Source organism: Gorilla gorilla, chromosome 21 (assembly GCF_029281585.2).
Source record: "Gorilla gorilla gorilla isolate KB3781 chromosome 21, NHGRI_mGorGor1-v2.1_pri, whole genome shotgun sequence".
NCBI classification, from domain to species: domain Eukaryota; kingdom Metazoa; phylum Chordata; class Mammalia; order Primates; family Hominidae; genus Gorilla; species Gorilla gorilla.
Window position 1 is genome coordinate 10,688,509 of NC_073245.2, and position 17,865 is coordinate 10,706,373.

Consider the following 17,865-nt stretch of genomic DNA (forward strand, 5'->3'; position numbering starts at 1 on the left):
CGATCTCAGCTCACTGCAGCCTCCACCTCTGGGGTTCAAGCAATTCTCAGTCTCCTGAGTAGCTGGGACTACAAGCATGTGCCACCATGATCAGCAATTTTTTGTATTCTTAGTAGAGATGGGTTTTTGCCATGTTGGCCAGGCTGATCTCAAACTCCTGGCCTCAAGTGATCTGCCCGCCTTGGCCTCCCAAAGTGCTGGGATTACAGGTGTGAGCCACTGTGCCATGCCTGAACTTCTCCTTTGAAGGAAGATGTGAGTGTAAAAGCAGGGAATGCCTTTATTTAAAAAAATGAAAAACAGAAACTAAAACAAAATAACAATCACCTCTGTTGCCTCCATTTGAGAGAATACTTCCAGGGGCTCTGCATGTCTGGTCCCCAACCTGGTCAGGGAGTTCACTTTCAGAGGCTCAGGGATGGGCCTTCCCCAGCCCCACCGGCAAATCATCTCTCCCTGCTTCCAGGAGGGTACTTACTCTCCAACAAGTGGGCTTTATGGGCCAGGAAGGATGACAGGAAGGGGTGTGTGGGGTAATACATCCCTCCACACTGAGAATCCGAAAGCCAAGATGCCCAAGATTCTACCGCTAGCTGCTTGTCTTGTAGAAGCCCCTCTGTGAGACTGAGGGGCAAAGGAGAGAGGGCAGGGGCCTGTCTCAACCCTTCTGGCCACTTCTAGGTTGTGCAGACTGCCACTCTTGTTACCACGATGGACTGTCAGATCAGCAGGTGGCCCAGGAGGGCTTGCTTGATGCCGGCTGCTTTTTCCTTTTGTCTCCGTGCCATGCCTGTGAGGTAGTTGGTACTTACTGGAATCCCCATTGCATGCATGAAGAAACAGGCACAGAGAAGCCAAGTGACTTTCCCAAGGTCACACAGCCTGAAGGGACAGCTGGCCTTCCCAGCTGTTTCCCTTCTAACACCCTTGGGCCTGCCTCCAGCTAGATGCTGCAAATCAGTCCTCTCTTGAGAGTCAAAGCAAAGGAGATCTGAACTGGTAGTCACATGTACTGTGACACAGAGTTGGGGATAGAGCTGCACCTTGCATTTCCAGGTGCCATCTTCCCCACAGTCCCTAGTGGGCACTTGCGTTCATGATTCAATTACTCAGGCTCTGTCTCTGTGTTCCTGCCACTTGCTCTGTGACCTTGCCTCTCTGGACCCCAGTTCCGTCCGTTAGCGATGGGGGCGGGGTCGGTGGCCTGCCTAGGCGGGACAGTGCAGATTGCAGAAGTCAGCGGACGAGAAGAGCCGCAGCACGTTGACCAGAGGGAACATGAGCAGCGCTCCGAGCAGCGAGCCCAGCTGCACCGCCGCCCCGCACCACAAGAGGGCGCTGCGGCTGAGGTCGCGCAGGATCACGCCCAGCATCACCTTGACGTAACTGAGGCAGCCGCTGAAAAGCACCCACGAGGCCACCTGCGGGGACGGGAGGGAAGAGGTGCAGAGTGACGGGGCTTGCGGGGCGAGCGCCAGAGCAAAGAACTCTCACAGGGCTCAGGGAAACCCACGGAATACTCTCTAGGTGCAAGGAGAGCCTTCCGGGGGTGATCCTGCGGGGCTGACGGGTCCCATGAGTTGACCGCCCGGGGGCAAAGGAGAATCCAATGGCTTTTCTGGGTTCATGTGCCCATGATCAAGGCAAGGGCCCTTGAGAGAAGGCCACTGCTGAGGTACACATGGTGGGAAGAGGCCTACCAGTCACCTCGATTCCCTAAGCCTCCACTCCCAAATGAGGAAGGGGCACTTCTCCCACCTGGGGCTTCCTGGGAGAGCCCTGCAGACCCTGCTCGCTGGAAAGGGCTGCGCCCAAGCTCTCCCAGGCCTTGGCTAGGGGTGAGGGGTACAGAGCGGGAGCAGCCCCACCGGCCGGATACTCACAATGAGGACTTCCCCACCCCAGTGGCCCTGCAAGAGGGGGCAGGGGCTCATCACCGCCATGGCCATGTTGTAGCCCCCAAAGCAGGTCCCAAGCATGGAGAGGACCCCCAAGAACAGCAGAGACCTAGAGGAAAGTAGGGGAGGTGAGTGGAGGTGAGAAGCCTGACCTCTGACCCCCCGCCCCACTGGGCGGCATGTGGATGGCCAGTGTCTCCATAGTTAGTTTAGACCCGTATGGAAAATTCCAGGTGGCCTGGCTCACGTGGGTCAGGGAGGCCCCTGAGCGGGCAGGGCTGGCCTGAGTCATCCCCAGCATTAACGGCAGGACCTGGCACCCCAGCAAGAAAAACATAATGGACTCTGGCACCGGATGGTCCTGGTTCAAATCCCAGTTCTACTGTTTAAGCTGAGACTGGCCTCTGAGCCTCCAAATCAGAGTTTTGCAAGGCTGCATGACCTCCAGGAGCAGAGCATGCAGGCCTGGCTCAGCTGTGGGCCCACCTGGTGTTTACCTGCTGGCATTTCCTCCTGCAACACACCCTCAGCCTCAGCCAGGAAGCTGAGTTGAAGTGAAGATGGCTGGATCGGGCATTGGCACAGTAGGGTTTGCTGTGCCTCCTCAGGGGACCCCTCCCCGTCTGGCCTCAGCTACCTGCGTCTGCAATGTGGAGTTTGCTGATCTCCAGGGGTCCTGGCAGCTGGCTTGTTGCTGCTAGGAGCATCTCTCTACAGGTGGCCTTCCATGCAAACCTACATCTGGGACCACTGTCCTTCCTCAGAGGTCTTTGTCCCTGGGGTCCCAATCTCTAGAACCCCAAGACTGGTCCACACCCTGGGTAAGAACAGACGGAGGTCTGCCTATACCCTTAAAGACTCTTTCTGCTCCAAGATTCTTGGATTCCATGACTCAGATTCTGTAATTCTAATATTTGGGGTTTCTTGGATTTGCAGGTCTGAGCCTTTGGTCCTGCTTCCCTCAAATCCTCCATCCTCTTTCCAGTTTCTAGGTCCCAAGGTAGAAAATCCAGCTTCCTGGCAAGCTTTCTGTCAAGCTCTTCTGTCCTCACTGTCCTTCTTCTGGGCTGGGAGAGTGGGTGTAAGCAGGCCAGTGAGGACAGGCAGGCCAGCATGGATACGAGGCTGTAGGACCTACCTCAAATATCAAGATCCCAAGGTGGTATTTCTCCTACAGGGGTCTGAAGCCCCTGCCTCAGAACCTTCTGGGTTCCTTACTAAAAATTGAAATCCCAGGTCCCAGTCTAGGCTGGTTCAATCTGCATTTTATCAACTTGCCCAGCCATTCTTCTAGAACTGTGGCCGTAAGGGAACCAGCAGGAGGTTACAAGCAGGAAGGCAGGGCCAAAATCCTGGGAATTAGACCAGGTCAAGCTCTTTCGCCAAGCCTCAGGGTTTCCCCTTATAAATGGGAACCTCAGTGGCTATCTGCTCCTCCTCATGGACTGATGACAATGATGGTCAACACTTAGGCTGGACCTGCCACGTGCCAGGCACCGCTCCAAGAGCTTTATAGAATCGGCTCATATCATGCTTCCAGCAGTCCTAGGAGGTGGAATGTTACTACTCCCACTTTCCGATAAATATCCCTGAGGCACAGAGAACTGAAGTGACTTGTCTTACACACAGCTGACAGGTGGCAGAGCTGGGATTTGGACCGGGGTGCTCCCCAGACATGTTCTTAACCACTACATGTACAGCCCAGTAGGTGCGTTTGGAATTCTGGGTTCTGAAATGAAGTGTTCCCCCACTAGGATTCCCTAGGACCAGATGAGGGCACACCTGTTAGGCAGGAACATGGAGACCAACGAGGCAAGAGGGTTGGCCACAATGCTGAGGGTGGCAGCCAGGTGGTAGGCAACTGGCCCATAGGACAGGCAGGAGTAGGTCTGCACAGAGGGCAGCACGCCGTTGGTGAGCGCGTTGACGAAGGCCACCAGGGTATAGATGAAGGCCAGGTGCGCCGGGCAGCAGGGGGCTGCTTTCTCCTCTAGATGCCCCTGGCCCTGGCTGCTGTCCACCGTGCCTGCAGGGCCCAAGTCATTCTCTTCCCGCGGCCGGATGGAGTGGAGGGTGACCTGGTCATTGAGGAGGTCTTCCACGGAAGCCTCCCAGCACCTGGGTTGACGCTGGAGGACAAAGAACGCCACGAGGCAGCAGGCCATCATGATGGATAGCAGGAGGAAGAAGACCAGGGGTGAGAAGTGGGCAGGAAGGTAGCGGCTCTCCAGGTGGGACAAGGGTGCTTCCATTCCGGGGAGGGCGGACACCAAAGCTCTGGGAACTCCCTGCAAAGGACAAGACAGGTCAATCAGATCCCTGGTCAAGGGAGGGGATCAGGCTGCAGAACAACAATCATGACAGTGATAATAGAATACAGATCACCTGTTATTATTAATAGATAATTAATAAATAAACATAACTAACAAGGTGGCAATAATGACTGCTCATACTGACTGCCCACTGAGCAGGGGCACTGTGCATGGATAAGCCCCTGTGCCTCCTAACAGGCCTGCACAGTGGGGACCATCATCCCCCATTTTAGAGGGAACTGAGGTATCAGAATGCTTCGTCCCTTACCTGAGGGTCACAGGGAGAATGTGGCAAAGCCAGACTCCACCTGGTGCTTTCTGACTTGGAAGCTACACCTTTTATCACTCTGCTACCCCACAGCAGTGGCAACCACAAACACGTTCAGAGGAGGAGCTAGCTGGAGACTGAGCAGTGGAGCCGCCCACCTAAGAGGAGAATCCCCACCTAAGAGGAGAGCCCCCACCTAAGGAAGAACACTGCTCCACCCACCGTCTAGGAAATAAGGGCCTTCAGGACATGCCATCCCAAAATATGACTGTAGGAGGCCAGAATATGCCACCCCAAAATTGACCTATTGGCATATTTTTTATTTCTAGCTGGTTATTTTGAAAAATTGCAGGCTAAGGAGTAGCTCTGAAAAGTTGCCATTTTGTAAGATAAATTTACATCTAAAGGAAATTTTTATTAGTAAAGCTATCTTATCTGTACCAAGAAGGGGTATCTGAACCAGGAAGAGAAAGGTGACGGCCTTTATCACCCGAGGAACTTTTATCTGCATAACAGTGCAATGTTTATTCACCATAAGTTTCCTCCCTTCACTCTCCCATAATTTGTCTCCACCATCCTGCAGTAGCCCCAAGCCCCTATTCCCTTTTGTAGCTCAGGATGCTATAGAAGCTGAAATCATCTGGCCCTTTTTTGAGTCTCATATTTTTTGGGGACTCCCATGCATATGTATGTAAGTAATTAAAATGGGTTTCCTGCTGTTGATCTGCCTTATGTCAGTTTAACTCACAGGCCGACCAAAGAACCTAGAAGGATGGAGGTGAGCAGTTTTTCCCTCCCCTACATTTGTGATAAAGCCAAGTGCTGAGATGGCTCCAGGTGATGCTGGGTACCTGTGCGATGTCAGTCTCCCTCGTGGGTACAGGGCTTGGTACGCTGTCTGATATCTCAGTGACATTGACGCAGGTAGTGAGACCCGAGCCCTGGGCAAGAGCCACCAGGGCAGGCAAGAGGCCGCTGAGTCCTTCACCCACAAAGAAGGTGGTGAGGTAGTAAGTGGGCAGCCGGCTCATGAACGGCAGGAAGGTCACCGAAGAGGTGCAGTCCACCAGGGCCAGGAAGAAGGTGAGGACAAAGAAGGCGATGCTGTGGTGGCCATCCAGCACCCAGGAGGTCATATTCCAGAGGAAGGCAAAGATGATGCAGGTGACGGTTCCCACGCCCAGCAGGGTGAAGATGATGGGCACTTCGGAAAGGCAGCTGGGCCGGAAGCGATGGAGCAGGGTGACCAGGAGGGGCCCGATGTTGGCCAGCTGGATGACCACTGTGAGGTAGGAGGGCAGGTACCAGCCCTCGGGCAGCTCCATCACCAGCAGGGGCAGCTCTACCCAGAGCCCATTGATGGTCACCCAGGAGCCCATTCCGAAGATGCAGACCAGCAGGTGCATCAGGAAGGCCATGGCGGTATCTGCCCTGGGCCAGAGGCTTTCCCAGATCAGGCTGCAGCAGGGCTGGCAGAGAAGGACACCAGGTGAGTAATTTCAGCTTCACCACCTAGCAAGATGCTGGGACCCGGGGCCCAGAGTTTTCTCTTATTACTCCCCTTCCTGTGAACAAGCTGGCTTTTTTTTTTTTTTTCCTTTGAGACATAGTTTCACTCTTTTAGTCCAGGCTGGAGTGCAATGGGATGATCTCGGCTCAGTGACCCTCTGCCTCCTGGGCTCAAGTGATTCTCCTGCCTCAGTTTCCCAAATAGCTGGGATTACAGGTGCATGCCACCATGCCAGCTAATTTTGTATTTTTAGTGGAAACAGGGTTTCCCCACGTTGGTCAGGCTGGTCTGGGACTCCTGGCCTCAGGTGATCCGCCTGCCTCAAATCCCAAAGTGCTGGGATTACAGGTGTGAGCCACCACGCCTGGCCCAAGCTGGCTTTTTATTAGCAGAAAACAAGAGAAGCCTTTCCTAACCGTGATTCATGAAAGAAAAGTTCAATCCAACACACAAAAGCAAACAAAGCAGCTTCTGCAAAAGATACCAACAGCAAGATCAAAAGTTAAATGAAAATATGGGGAAAATATTTGTCACATAAATCACAGACAAAGGGCTCATCTTCCTTGTCAGGCCTCTGAGCCCAAGCCTGCGCGTATACATCCAGATGGCCTGAAGTAACTGAAGAATCACAAAAGAAGTGAAAATGGCCGGTTCCTGCCTTAACTGATGATATTACCTTGTGAAATTCCTTCTCCTGGCTCAGAAGCTCCCCCACTGAGCACCTTGTGACCCCTGCCCCTGCCCGCCAGGGAACAACCCCCTTTGACTGTAATTTTCCACTACCTACCCAAATCCTATAAAACTGCCCCACCCCTATCTCCCTTCGCTGACTCTCTTTTCGGACTCAGCCTGCCTGCACCCAGGTGAAATAAACAGCCTTGTTGCTCACACAAAGCCTGTTTGATGGTCTCTTCACATGGACGCGCGTGACATTCCTAATATATAAAGAGTTTTTAAAAATCAAGAACAAAGAGACCCCATATAGAAGAGGGCCAAGGATATGAACAATTCAGAGAAAAAGGTACAAATAAGCTTTAAACACATGAAAATATTATCACCTTCATTCACAATAGGAAAACTACTCCAGGTGCCATTTCTCACCATGAGATTGTCCCAAAGCCTGACAAAATGACTCATGTTCAAGGTTATTATAGATTGCGATCTTGTTGGTAATAGCAAGTTATGGGCAATTTTCTCCTGGGTGGCTACCAACAGAGAGGGGGCTAATTAAAGGGACCTGCTGGAATACCACATACCTGTTTAAAGGAATAAGAAATAAGGAAAGCAGATCTTGGTGACTGATAAGGAAAGGTCTCCAGGCTATAATGATAATCTTGAAACAAAATCAAGGCAGGTAAATGGAACCAGGAAAAAGTGTACTGCCTTTTGGTCATAGAAGAGGAGGAAAAACATGTTTTCTTTGCTTGTACTTGCACAAAGCAACCCTTGAAGGACACACAGGGACTGCAGGGATGTTGGTGATGCCTCTGTATATCTTTTTTTTTTTTTCTTGAGACAGAGTCTTACTCTGTCACCAGGATGGAGTGAAGTGGCACAATCTCAGCTCACTGCAACCTCTACCTCCCAGGTTCAAGTGATTCTCCTGCCTCAGCCTCCCAAGTAGCTGGGACTACAGGCGCCCACCACTACGCCCAGCTAATTTTTTGTATTTTTATTAGAGATGGGGTTTCTCCGTGTTAGCCAGGATGGTCTCAATCTCCTGATCTTGTGATCCACCCTCCTCAGCCTCCCAAAGTGCTGGGATTACAGGCATGAGCCACCGCTCCTGGCCCTGCCTCTGTATATCTTTTAATAAGAGTTTTGATTTGTGAACCATGTAAACATATTACCTGATGCAAATATATGGTTACCTGAAATAAGATTTCAATCTGGCTTTTTTTCCTCCTGAAATTATATCACTCTCTAGGTGGCCTTTGGAGATCACTTCCTCTAGCCCTCCAGAGCCATTCTGCCATCTGTTTACCCCTTTGTCAGCTACCAGTGGCAGCCCACCTGTGCTGTTACTAACAACTTTCTTCTATCTACCCTTAGTCTGAGCATTAATATGGGAGATGCCAGGAGTGAGGCTCTGGAGCCAGCTGTTTGAGTTTGACCCTGGCTCTGCTGCTTACAATCTGGGTGACCCTGGGCAAGCGGCTTTGCCTCTCTCTGCCTCATCTCCTCATCTGTAAGTAGGGGATAGTGATAGTATGAACTCCGTGGTTTGTCATGAGATATAAGGATGCTGGTGAGTTTATGCTGTTTCCAGCAGTCCCAGCATAGGGTAAGCACCACTAAGGGTTACTGATCATTATCGTGAAATGGCAGGTTTGGTGACATCGTTATTTTTGTCTAATTCACAGGAGAATTAATACATGACTATGAAAATTTAAAAAAGGAAAAGATTCCTCTACTAGGTATCAAGTGAACTCACCAGTGGTATATGCACCTTTTGGTAGAGACACGCCAACTGGGACAATCTTCACGTTTTGCAGATGGGAGACGAGGTCCGAAGGGGCAGAGGGGCTCTCCTGGGATCTGGACTGGATCCTCTGCAGCAAGCGGCCTGTCTGGGACTCCTCAGTTCACACTGCAGTCGTTAACTCCATACTTCTTCCTTCTAGTACAAAGCAGGAGTGTCCGTTGTGGCCACACCTCACCCAGGAAACTCCTGAATCCTGGCAGCTCCTCCCCACGGTTCCCACACACGGAATTCCCTCACAGGGCTGGGACTTCCTTCCTCATACCTTCACTGAGCGAACCCAATGCTCAGTGGCCTTTCTGGTCACCTCCTTTTCCTCTCTGGGAGGAGCCACTCCTGGGGTGTAACGCAGTCAGATCCCCTAGCAGTCCCGCTCTGCCCCCTCCCTTCTGGGGGCCTCAGACTCCATTCCCTCCCTTAGGAAGCTGACTTGACTAATAGCACAGGTGAGGCCCACTCCAGGTGTGCCAAGAGGATCCAAGGAGGGAGGGGAAGCTCCCAGACAGCAGTGGCACACCTTTGCCTGTGCTGTCCTCCCAGCCTGGAGCACCAGCCCCCTCTGCTGTCCACATCCAAGCTTTCTACAAGACTCCGTCCTCCAGGAGACCTCTGGCTGCCTCACCTTCTCAGGTGTCCTCACCAGGGCCCATGACCCCTTCATTTCAGGTTGTTCTTGTGTGGGTGCATGCAGGCACATACCTTGAGAGTGAAGCTTTTTGAGGGCAGGGGCTGCTTGGGAATCTGACATTTTGAAGGTGGAAGGGCCTTTCTCAATGACTTAACTTAGGATTTGTAAATTGTTAACTCACTGGCCACTGCCAGACAGCAGATTTATTACTTTGGTTTGCCCAGTGTGTTTAACAGTTTGTTACTGTAATCAGCAGTGGAGGGGATGGCAAGCAACCTTCAGCATTTCTGGCTTCTCAGGAATATTTTGGAAGAAGTGGCCACCCACTTTGGCCTCTTTCTGTGTTCTAGACTCGGGCCATCTTGGAGCTCTCCCCTGCGGTAGCATCTGGAACCAGTTGCCTGGGTTCAAATCCCAGCTTCAACCCTTACAAGCTGAGCAAGTGACTTAACCTCCTGTGCTTGAGTCTTCTCTTGCAAAACAGCTAGGCTGTCAGTAGCAACATCAGAATTGTTGCTAGGAACATGCAAAGTGCTGAAACTGTGCCTGCCACATAGTAAGGGCTCAATGAACCATCATTATAAGATTACTATTTCAGCAAACGTATCAGTTGCATTCAAAAACATGTAGTTATTGGCCAGGCGCGGTGGCTCACGTCTGTAATCCTAGCACTTTGGGAGGATGAGGCGGGCGGATCCCTTGAGGTCATGAGTTCGAGACTGGCCTGGCCAACATGGCAAAACCCCGTCTCTACTAAAAATACAAAAATTAGCCCAGCATGGTGGCGCACACCTGTAATCCCAGCTACTCAGGAGGCTGAGGCCGGAGAATGGCTCCAACCTGGGAGGTGGAGGTTGCAGTGAGCCGAGATCATGCCACTGCACTCCAGCCTGGGCAACAGAGCGAGACTCCATCTTAAAAAAGAAAAAATAAAAAAAAGACCCAGTTTTTGTTAGACAAATGGCCACTCAACTAAAGGACTACATTTCCCAGCCTTCCTTGTAGCTGCACATGGCCATGTCATCAAGCACAGGCCAATGAATTCAAATGCGACTTTGAGTAGTCTCCTTAGCCCGTTTCCTGTTTAGAAAAAAAAGTGCAGCTCGTTGCCAGTGCTCATTTAATTTTATGTAAACATGCTATTTGAGGCTGAAGCAAATCTGACTGATTCTGACTGCTGTTTTTGTTTTTTTTCTCTTTTGAGACAGAGTCTTACAGTGTAGCCCAGGCTGGACTACAGTGGCTTGATCTCGGCTCACAGCAACCTCCGCCTCCCGAGTTCAAGCAGTTCTCGTGCCTCAGTCTCCTTAGTAGCTGGGATTACAGGCGTGCACCACCATGTCCGGCTAATTTTTTATATTTCTTAGTAGAGACGGGGTTTCTCCATGTTGCCAGGCTGGTCTCGAACTCCTGGGTTCAAGTGATCCCCACGCCTCAGCCTCCCAGAGTGCTGGGATTGCAGGCGTGAGCCACCATGCCCAACCCTAAATCTGACTGATTTTCAATGTGAAAATGACATGTAAAAACTGTTTTTGAAATTATTTCTAACCAGAACTAACATCAGACTCATCTATTTCAGAAAAACTGGATTCATCAGATGAATCTTTGGTCAACAACTGTTCGAGAACAATGTTAACATCACACACAGGAATGCTAGGATTTGCTATTTTCAGTGATCGAGAATTACTTTGTTTTGTAAATGGAAATACCATGACTAAAACCAGAATGCTACAAATAGAGTGATGTCTTTTGTTTCCAAAGTCAATATACTAGAGCAAGGCAAAAATAATAATAAAAGCGAGGTATTTTGTGGCAAAGTTATCTTGGGGTAAACGCTGCAGTCACAAGTGCGTATTCCTTCTGGCAAACAGGGAAAGAGTTAACAATAAGGGAGTGTGCCCTTCTGCTCTTCCTCCATTTGGCTGTCTGGAATCAGATGTGATGGCCAGAACTCCAGCAACGATTTTGTGCTATGAGGTATGTGGTGGGGGTTAGATGCGTACTAGGCTCCTTTGGGATTTTGTGGCAGAGAGCACCCATACCAGCCCTGTTTTGCCTGTGTTGAACTGTTTTGTTTGTTTAATGTTGTTGTTAAATTGTAAAAAAACTTCTATGTTGTTTAAGTCACTCTTATTTTATATACAACAAAAGTACTCAGAGGCTGGGCGCAGTGGCTCATTCATATAATTCCAGCACTTTGGGAGGCTGATGCTGGCAGATCACTTGAGGTCAGGAGTTCAAGACCAGCCTCCAACTGGTCAACATGGTAAACCCTGTCTTTACCAAAAACACAAAAAATTAGCCAGGTATGGTGGTGGGCACCTGTAATTCTAGCTACTCGGGAGGCTGAAGCAGGAGAATTGCTCGAACTCGGGATGTGGAGGTTGTAGTGAGCCAAGAGCACGCCAATGCACTCTAGCCTGGGCGACAAAGCAAGAATCTTGTCTCAAAAAACTAAAAGAAACAAACAGACAAAAACTACTCCATACTAAGTGCACAGAGATACACGTTCCAGGATATATATTGACAGATTATAGTAACCAAAAACTAATGAATACATTTATCTCCTTTACCACCTACTTTCTGACTCTGAAACTTAGGTCCTGTCCCAACCAGGATTTGATCAAAAATCAAAATTTAACAAAAGTAGTTGTTTAGACCCTTGGGGGCAAATGTCTTGCAGAGATATGAAAAAAAAAAAAAAAAGGAGAAGAGAGAAAGAGGGAGGAACAGAGGAACACAGAGCCCTCCATATAGCATTTGGTACCAAAAGTATAAATTGAGACCAAGAGTCATTTCATATATCAAAACTCTAATTCATAAAGGAGTCAAAATTGTAGTGACTATCTGTATTCTGAATATTTCCTGAAATAGCCTCAGACATTCCAGGAGAAATGGACAGAAGCACAGTCCAGCAGTACAGGCCTGACTCACCCTTCCAGGTCAAGACAGCAGACGAAGGTGCAAAATAAACAAGGATATAGCAAAAGCAATAAATGATATACCTAGTAAAGAGGGCTAAGTCAGTAGTTAAGGGGAGTAGGCGAATTTGCAGATGATGGTGACCTTTGCCATATGAAAAGCTATTAAACTAATGAGAGTGTCCAGTTAAACATTTACAAACATCAGTAGCTTTCCCACAGAGGGCTGGATGGGGAGATGAGGGCAGACAGGGCAGAAGGAGTCTGACTTTCTTGTATGTTCGACAACTCCTGAGCACTGAACGCCTAAATCCCTGCTCCCCACAAAGACGAATTCTCTGGTTTTGACCCAGGTGCTGCCACGGCTGTGTCACTTGAGGGATGGGATTTGGCTCTGGGGGTCTGTTTCCTTGTCTGGAAACCAGGCACAGTGGGGGTGTGTCCCCACGTGACCCATCTGCCCTATGGCCCTGGCCCACTCCCAAATTATCTCCTTCCTCAAAAGTGAGGTGTGCTTTTGGACTTCGGGGACACAGTGAGGAACAGTCATCAATGACAACGAAGGGGATGTCTTAGGCAGAGGGAACTAGAACTACATGTGCAAAAAGGCCCCAGAGAAAAGGAGAGACTCAGAATGGCTGGTGTTCGGAATGTGTTGGGATACTTTTAAAAGATGCATATCTGTATTTTCTGTTTTTTTTTTGTTGTTGTTGTTGTTTGTTTGTTTGTTTTACAGTGACCTTGCAGTTCTTATTTATTCATTTTAACCAATATTTCTTGGGCACCATCTGTGTGCTCAACCACAATCCCTGCTCTCAGGAAGGTGGAGGAAGCAGTCACGAAGCAGAATAAAAAACAGAAACATAGAGCAAGTCAGATGGTGGCAAGGACTCCAGAGGAAAGCAAAGCTCCTGAATGGGGAATGTGTGTCAAGGAGAGGACACGAAGGGAGTGTGGGAGTGAGCTGTCTGCGGAAAGCACGGTCCAGGGGAGAAAACAGCAAGTGAAAAGGCCCTGGGGTGCAGCCACACCTGCTCTGTCCCGGAAGTGGATTTTGCTGTTCAAAGGACAGCTAGGAGGCCAGTGTGGCCACAGCAGTGGGAGCAAGTTTGGAGGGGAGGAGACAGGGCAGGTCCCCTGTGGCCCTGTGGTGACAGCTTGGGTGTTTTCTCTAGAGCAAAAAGCTCCGTGAGTGGGCAGAAGAGACCAGCTCTAATCTAGTTTTTAACAGGATCGTGCTGGCTGGCTGTTGTGAGGAGAAACATGAGGCGCCAGGGAGGAAGCAAGAGTAAACCTTCGGAGGGTTAGGAAGCTGTAGCAAAAGAGCTAACAATCACCATGACAACAGTGACAACCATAGCCGCCACTCATCAGCTACTTATTGTGCCAGACCCTGTGCTAAGCTCTTTGAACACATTACCTGTCAAATCTTGTTCCACAATCCTGAGGCTGGCATTATGATTATCTCCATTTTACAGATGAGGAAACTGAGGTTTAAAAGGGAAATAAATTTGCCTAGGGTCATACAGCTGGGAGCTGAGCTTTACATCCAGGCATGCTTGACTGTGGACCCAGCCCTGAGAAAGGCCTCAGGGTGAAGGGGTTCTGAAGGGGCCATGGGGGTCAAGCTGAGCAGGATCTCTTTCTGCTCACAGATGGCCTCCCGAGACTTGGGCCAGAGAAAGAGAGAAATGGGGTACAGGCTCAGGAGAAGCTGAGAGAGGCTCTGAGACATATCTGCTTCCCAAGGATCCAGGACCCCTTATGTGATCACCAGAGACCAGAAACCTAAGGCTTCGCATGAGACAGTTAAGATGCCCCATAACGGGTGGGCGACAGATAGAGAAGCTAGAAGGATCAGTTCCAGGCAAAGGTTTCTCTTTTGCATTCTGGCATCAGAAGCTGTGAGCCCCCAGCCCAAGAAAGTGAAGAGAATTGGGAGTGAGGTTCTGACCAGGGCCAGTGCACCCTCATTGTGTGGGCTGGGCCATCTCCTCCAGGGAGCTCAGGCAGCTTCCATCCCACCCAATGTCCCCCGCCCCCCTCCACATTCTCCTGCCCTCTGTTTTCCTCCGTCAAAGTATTACTGACACCAGCTCAGTTACGGGAGTTTATCTGTGTCTATCTGTTGAGCGCTGGTCTCTCCCATTGGAATGTAATCTCCATGTGAGCGGGGGCTTGTCCTCTCCCCCAGTGCCCAGGTGACCATCTGGCTTGCCACGGGCTGGGCCACCTGAGCTCCTGGCACCATGGCTGGGTTCTCGCTCTGCAGGGATAATCTGCCAGCTGGTAGGCACCTAGCCCTGTGGGCCAGACTGGAGGAAACCCGCCTCAGCTATGAGGGTTGTGTTGGCCAGGGTGACCCCTGGGGCAGTGCCAGGTGGCAGCCTGACACTAGATACATCTCACTCCTGGGCAAGGGTCTGAGCCAATGCTTTCCTGGGTTCCGGGCTCCTGGAGAACTTAGTGAGGCCTGTAGGCGTCTACCTAGGGCCTGGCCTCACCCTCATGAGAGTGGGTAGGAATGGATTGACTTTGAGCCCATGAAGAAGGGAGGCTGAGAGGTCAAAACCACAAAACCCACAGGGAGAGATGGGGGAGATGAAGGGAAGTGAGAGAGAAGAGACTGAGACAAAGAGACAGAAAGAACCAAAAGCTAGAAGCAGAAATGGGGAGAAAGGACAACAGAGGCACAGAGACAAGGAAAAATGAGAAGCTGCGGCTGAGAGGGAGGCAGGAAGGTGCCAGGAGGCAGGAGGCAGCTGGGGCGCTGGGAGCCTGGCCTCAGCCACCCTCACTGTTCACAGCCACATGTAGCAGAAGGCCATCTCTACCTCTTGTTGCTGGGACCTCAGAGTTCCCCTGAAACTCATCCCATCTCAATGTCCCTATTGCACAGGTGGGGAAACCAAGGCCCAGGGAGGAGATAGTGCTTCCCCGAACCCTGCCCCACCCCTGGTCTCAGGCCGTGGCAGACATTCAGGCCTGTGCTCACCGGCCGTGCAACCTCAGGTCAGCTGCTCACCCTCTCTAGGCCTTGGTTTCTCCATCTGTGAAAGGGTCTGGGAATGCCCAGCCTTTCTGGGCTCAGCAGACCAGGAAAAAGGGAATGAGATAACAGGGGCTCAGCCTGGACAGTAGAAGCGGACAGTGAGTTCTCTTCCCCCTTCTCCTCCCTCCCAAGGCCAGGAAGGGCTTCAGGCCTCCCATGGGGCTGACCTTGGTGGAGCAGCCTCCCCCAGGCCAGTTCCCCTCCCCTCCACGTCCATCCCAACTCCCAGCCTCCTTCCCAGGCTCCTGCGGCTTCAGCCTGGTCAAGTTGTTCAGAGATAGCATGGAGATCGCCCTGGGTAAAGTCAGTGGGGGCCCAGTCTTTTTTTTTTTAGACAGGATCTCACTCTGTCACCCAGGCTGAAGTGCTGTGGCATAATCTGAGCTCACTGCAGCCTCAACCTTCCTGGCTCATGCGATTCTCCCACCTCAGCCTCTGAGTAGCTGGGACTATTAACCCATGCCACCACGTCCGACCTGGGTAATTTTTGTATTTTTTGTACAGATGGAGTTTCGCCATGTTGCCCAGGCTGGTCTTGAACTCCCTGAGCTCAAGCGATTCACCTGCCTCAGCCTCCGGAAGTGCTGGGATTACAGGCGTGAGCCATGACACCCAGCATGGGCCCAGCCTTTTGGTCTGGAGGCACCAGGGGTCTGGAATTCACCTGGATGGCTCAGCCTGTCCCGACTCCAACATGCCAGCTGAGGAGGAAACCTTTCTTCCCTCCTGTCTCTTTGATCTCTCACCTGGATGGCTCAGCCTGTCCTGACTCCACATGCCAGCTGAGGAGGAAACCTTTCTTCCCTCCTATCTCTTTGGACTCTCCCGACATGGCAGCCTGAAACTAGGGGAAAGGCCACGGGACACCTGCTGGCTCCAGATAAGTGCCCCTGCCATATCCCGGTCAGTGTCCCGTGCTCCTAGCTAGCAGCCGGCCTTGGTAGCTGCAGCTGCACCCTCACAGGCCTGAGCCGCCCCGCTTTGCCCACTTACCTGCTGGTCCAGTTCCCCAGCCGCTCTGCATGGGAGGGGCCAGAGGCAGCTCGTTTTGTCTAAAGCTGTCCCCGCCCAGAGCTCGGGGAAAGGCAGGCGAAGGGTGGGTGTGGCTCCCGGCAAGACCAGGAGCCTACTATGTGTCTCTAATCTGCCCTACAGCCCAGCTAGGACGAGGATCCAGATGGTAGAACTGTATAATAAAGGGCTTGCTTTGTTGAGGCTCTCTGCCATCCAGATTTCATGAGGGTTGATCCCCAGTTGACAAAAGCTATGTGCAAACAGTTGGTTCTGGCATCACCCTGAGATCTCCATAATTCCTTTCACACAGGAAGAGAGTTCCCTGGAGCAAAAACAGTTCAAATACTGGTGCTTCAGTAAGTCATGTGGAAAGCGGGGATAATAATAGTGCCCTCTTCATAGGACAGAAATCCTAACTGCCAGTGTGTACTGAGCTGACTCAGTGTCAGGCATGTTCTTGGGGCTTGATACGAATTAATGCATTTAATCTTCATGGCCTTTTGGAGAGATGCTATTACTATCCCTATTTTCCAGATGGAGAAACAGGCCCAGAGAAGTCGAGAGCCTTGTGTAGGTCACACACCTTGTATATGGCAGAACTGGTCTCTGATGCACACTGAGCTACCCTGACAAATACTGTAACCACCTGAGGGGTTCTTTCTGCCCACTGCATAAAGAAAGACCATGAGGCTGGCCATGCCACGGGGGAAATGAGTTTGTTCCCAAATCATCTTCAAAGCTTGTAGGTGAGGGGTTTTTCAAAGGCAGTGTAGGGGAAGAGTTGGGGGTGGCCAGGTAACAGGTGCTTGCTGCTGATTGGTTGGGGTGGAGATGAAATCATAGGGGGTTGAAGCTGTGCTCCTACAGGCTGAATCGCTTCTGGGTGGGGCCACAGGAGCAGGGTTGGCGGTCCTGGTGGAGACATCAGGTTTAGGTGGAGCCATGGGGTGTCAAATCTGCAAAAAACCTGGAAAGATGGCGGGGCGTGGTGGGTCATGCCTGTAATCCCAGCACTTTGGGAGGCCGAGGCGGGTGGATTACCTGAGGTCAGGAATTCAGGACCAGCCTGGGCAAAATGGCGAAACCCTGTCTCTACTAAAAATACAAAAATTAGCCAGGCATGATGGCGGACACCTGTAATCCCAGCTACTGGAGAGACTGAGGCAGGAGAATTGCTTGAGCCCGGGAGGCGGAGGTTGCAGTGAGCCGAGATCGCGCCGTTGCACTCCAGCCTGGACAATAGAGCAAGACTCTGTCTCAATAAAACAAAAACAAACAAACAAACAAACAAACAAAAAACAAACAAAAAAAAAACACCAACTGGAAAGATATCTCAAAAGGCCAACCTGCAACAGTGGTGTTATTTGCAGGAGTAATTGGGGAAGTTGCATATCTTATAACCTCCAGAATAATGGCTGGCAGTCATTTATGTCTACACCTTAGGAGGACCCAGGCTCCTCTTCTTTCCCCAGCCTGATGGCCTCTCATTAACTTTACAAAAGTGGTTGCTCACAGCGCTACGGCCTGTAAGTGCAGGGCCAGGATGTGAATGCAGACTCAAATTGGTGCCTCCATGGATGTAAAACATATTGCACAGATTCTGACACCTAGTAAATGCTCAGTGCATATTGACTTCTACAAATAATTCTGGCCTGCCTGTTGTGTTATTTTCCAAGACATTCATTTACTTAACAAGCAATCAATCACTCTCCAGGCTAATGCTTGGGGCGAGAGGTGAGCAGGCACTAGGGAAGGGGCCAGACTCCTCGCTTAGCAGGCA

The 17,865-nt window shown here is 50.9% G+C and overlaps 1 protein-coding gene across 4 annotated transcripts; it reads right to left on the minus strand.

Annotated features, from left to right (window-relative positions):
* Positions 1 to 254: 254 nt before the first annotated feature.
* Positions 255 to 16,283, minus strand: SLC52A3 (solute carrier family 52 member 3). Of its 4 annotated transcripts, none has more exons than XM_019016684.4 (6): positions 16,065 to 16,283; positions 8,423 to 8,608; positions 5,330 to 5,947; positions 3,681 to 4,186; positions 1,884 to 2,007; positions 255 to 1,421 (listed from the first exon to the last, which is right to left on the minus strand). In XM_019016684.4, exons 3-6 carry the CDS (start codon positions 5,894 to 5,896, stop codon positions 1,209 to 1,211), a joined length of 1,410 nt encoding a protein of 469 aa, XP_018872229.1. In that variant the 5' UTR covers positions 5,897 to 5,947; positions 8,423 to 8,608; positions 16,065 to 16,283; the 3' UTR covers positions 255 to 1,208. The 4 variants fall into 4 exon arrangements, with proteins under 4 accessions (XP_018872229.1, XP_055228351.1, XP_055228352.1 ...); XM_055372376.2 differs by having other exon boundaries at positions 8,423 to 8,605; positions 16,065 to 16,123; XM_055372377.2 differs by having other exon boundaries at positions 5,330 to 6,459; positions 16,065 to 16,123.
* Positions 16,284 to 17,865: the final 1,582 nt, after the last annotated feature.

What these genes read in the sequence shown, in the direction of transcription:
- SLC52A3 (XM_019016684.4), bottom strand. Translation starts at nt 5,896, where the DNA reads ATGGCCTTCCTGATGCACCTGCTGGTCTGCATCTTCGGAATGGGCTCC. An exon ending in GGGAGACTGACATCGCACAG is followed by an intron (nt 4,187 to 5,329) that starts GTACCCAGCATC and finishes TGTCCTTTGCAG; the next exon opens with GGAGTTCCCAGAGCTTTGGT. An exon ending in GGGGTGGGGAAGTCCTCATT is followed by an intron (nt 1,422 to 1,883) that starts GTGAGTATCCGG and finishes CCGTCCCCGCAG; the next exon opens with GTGGCCTCGTGGGTGCTTTT.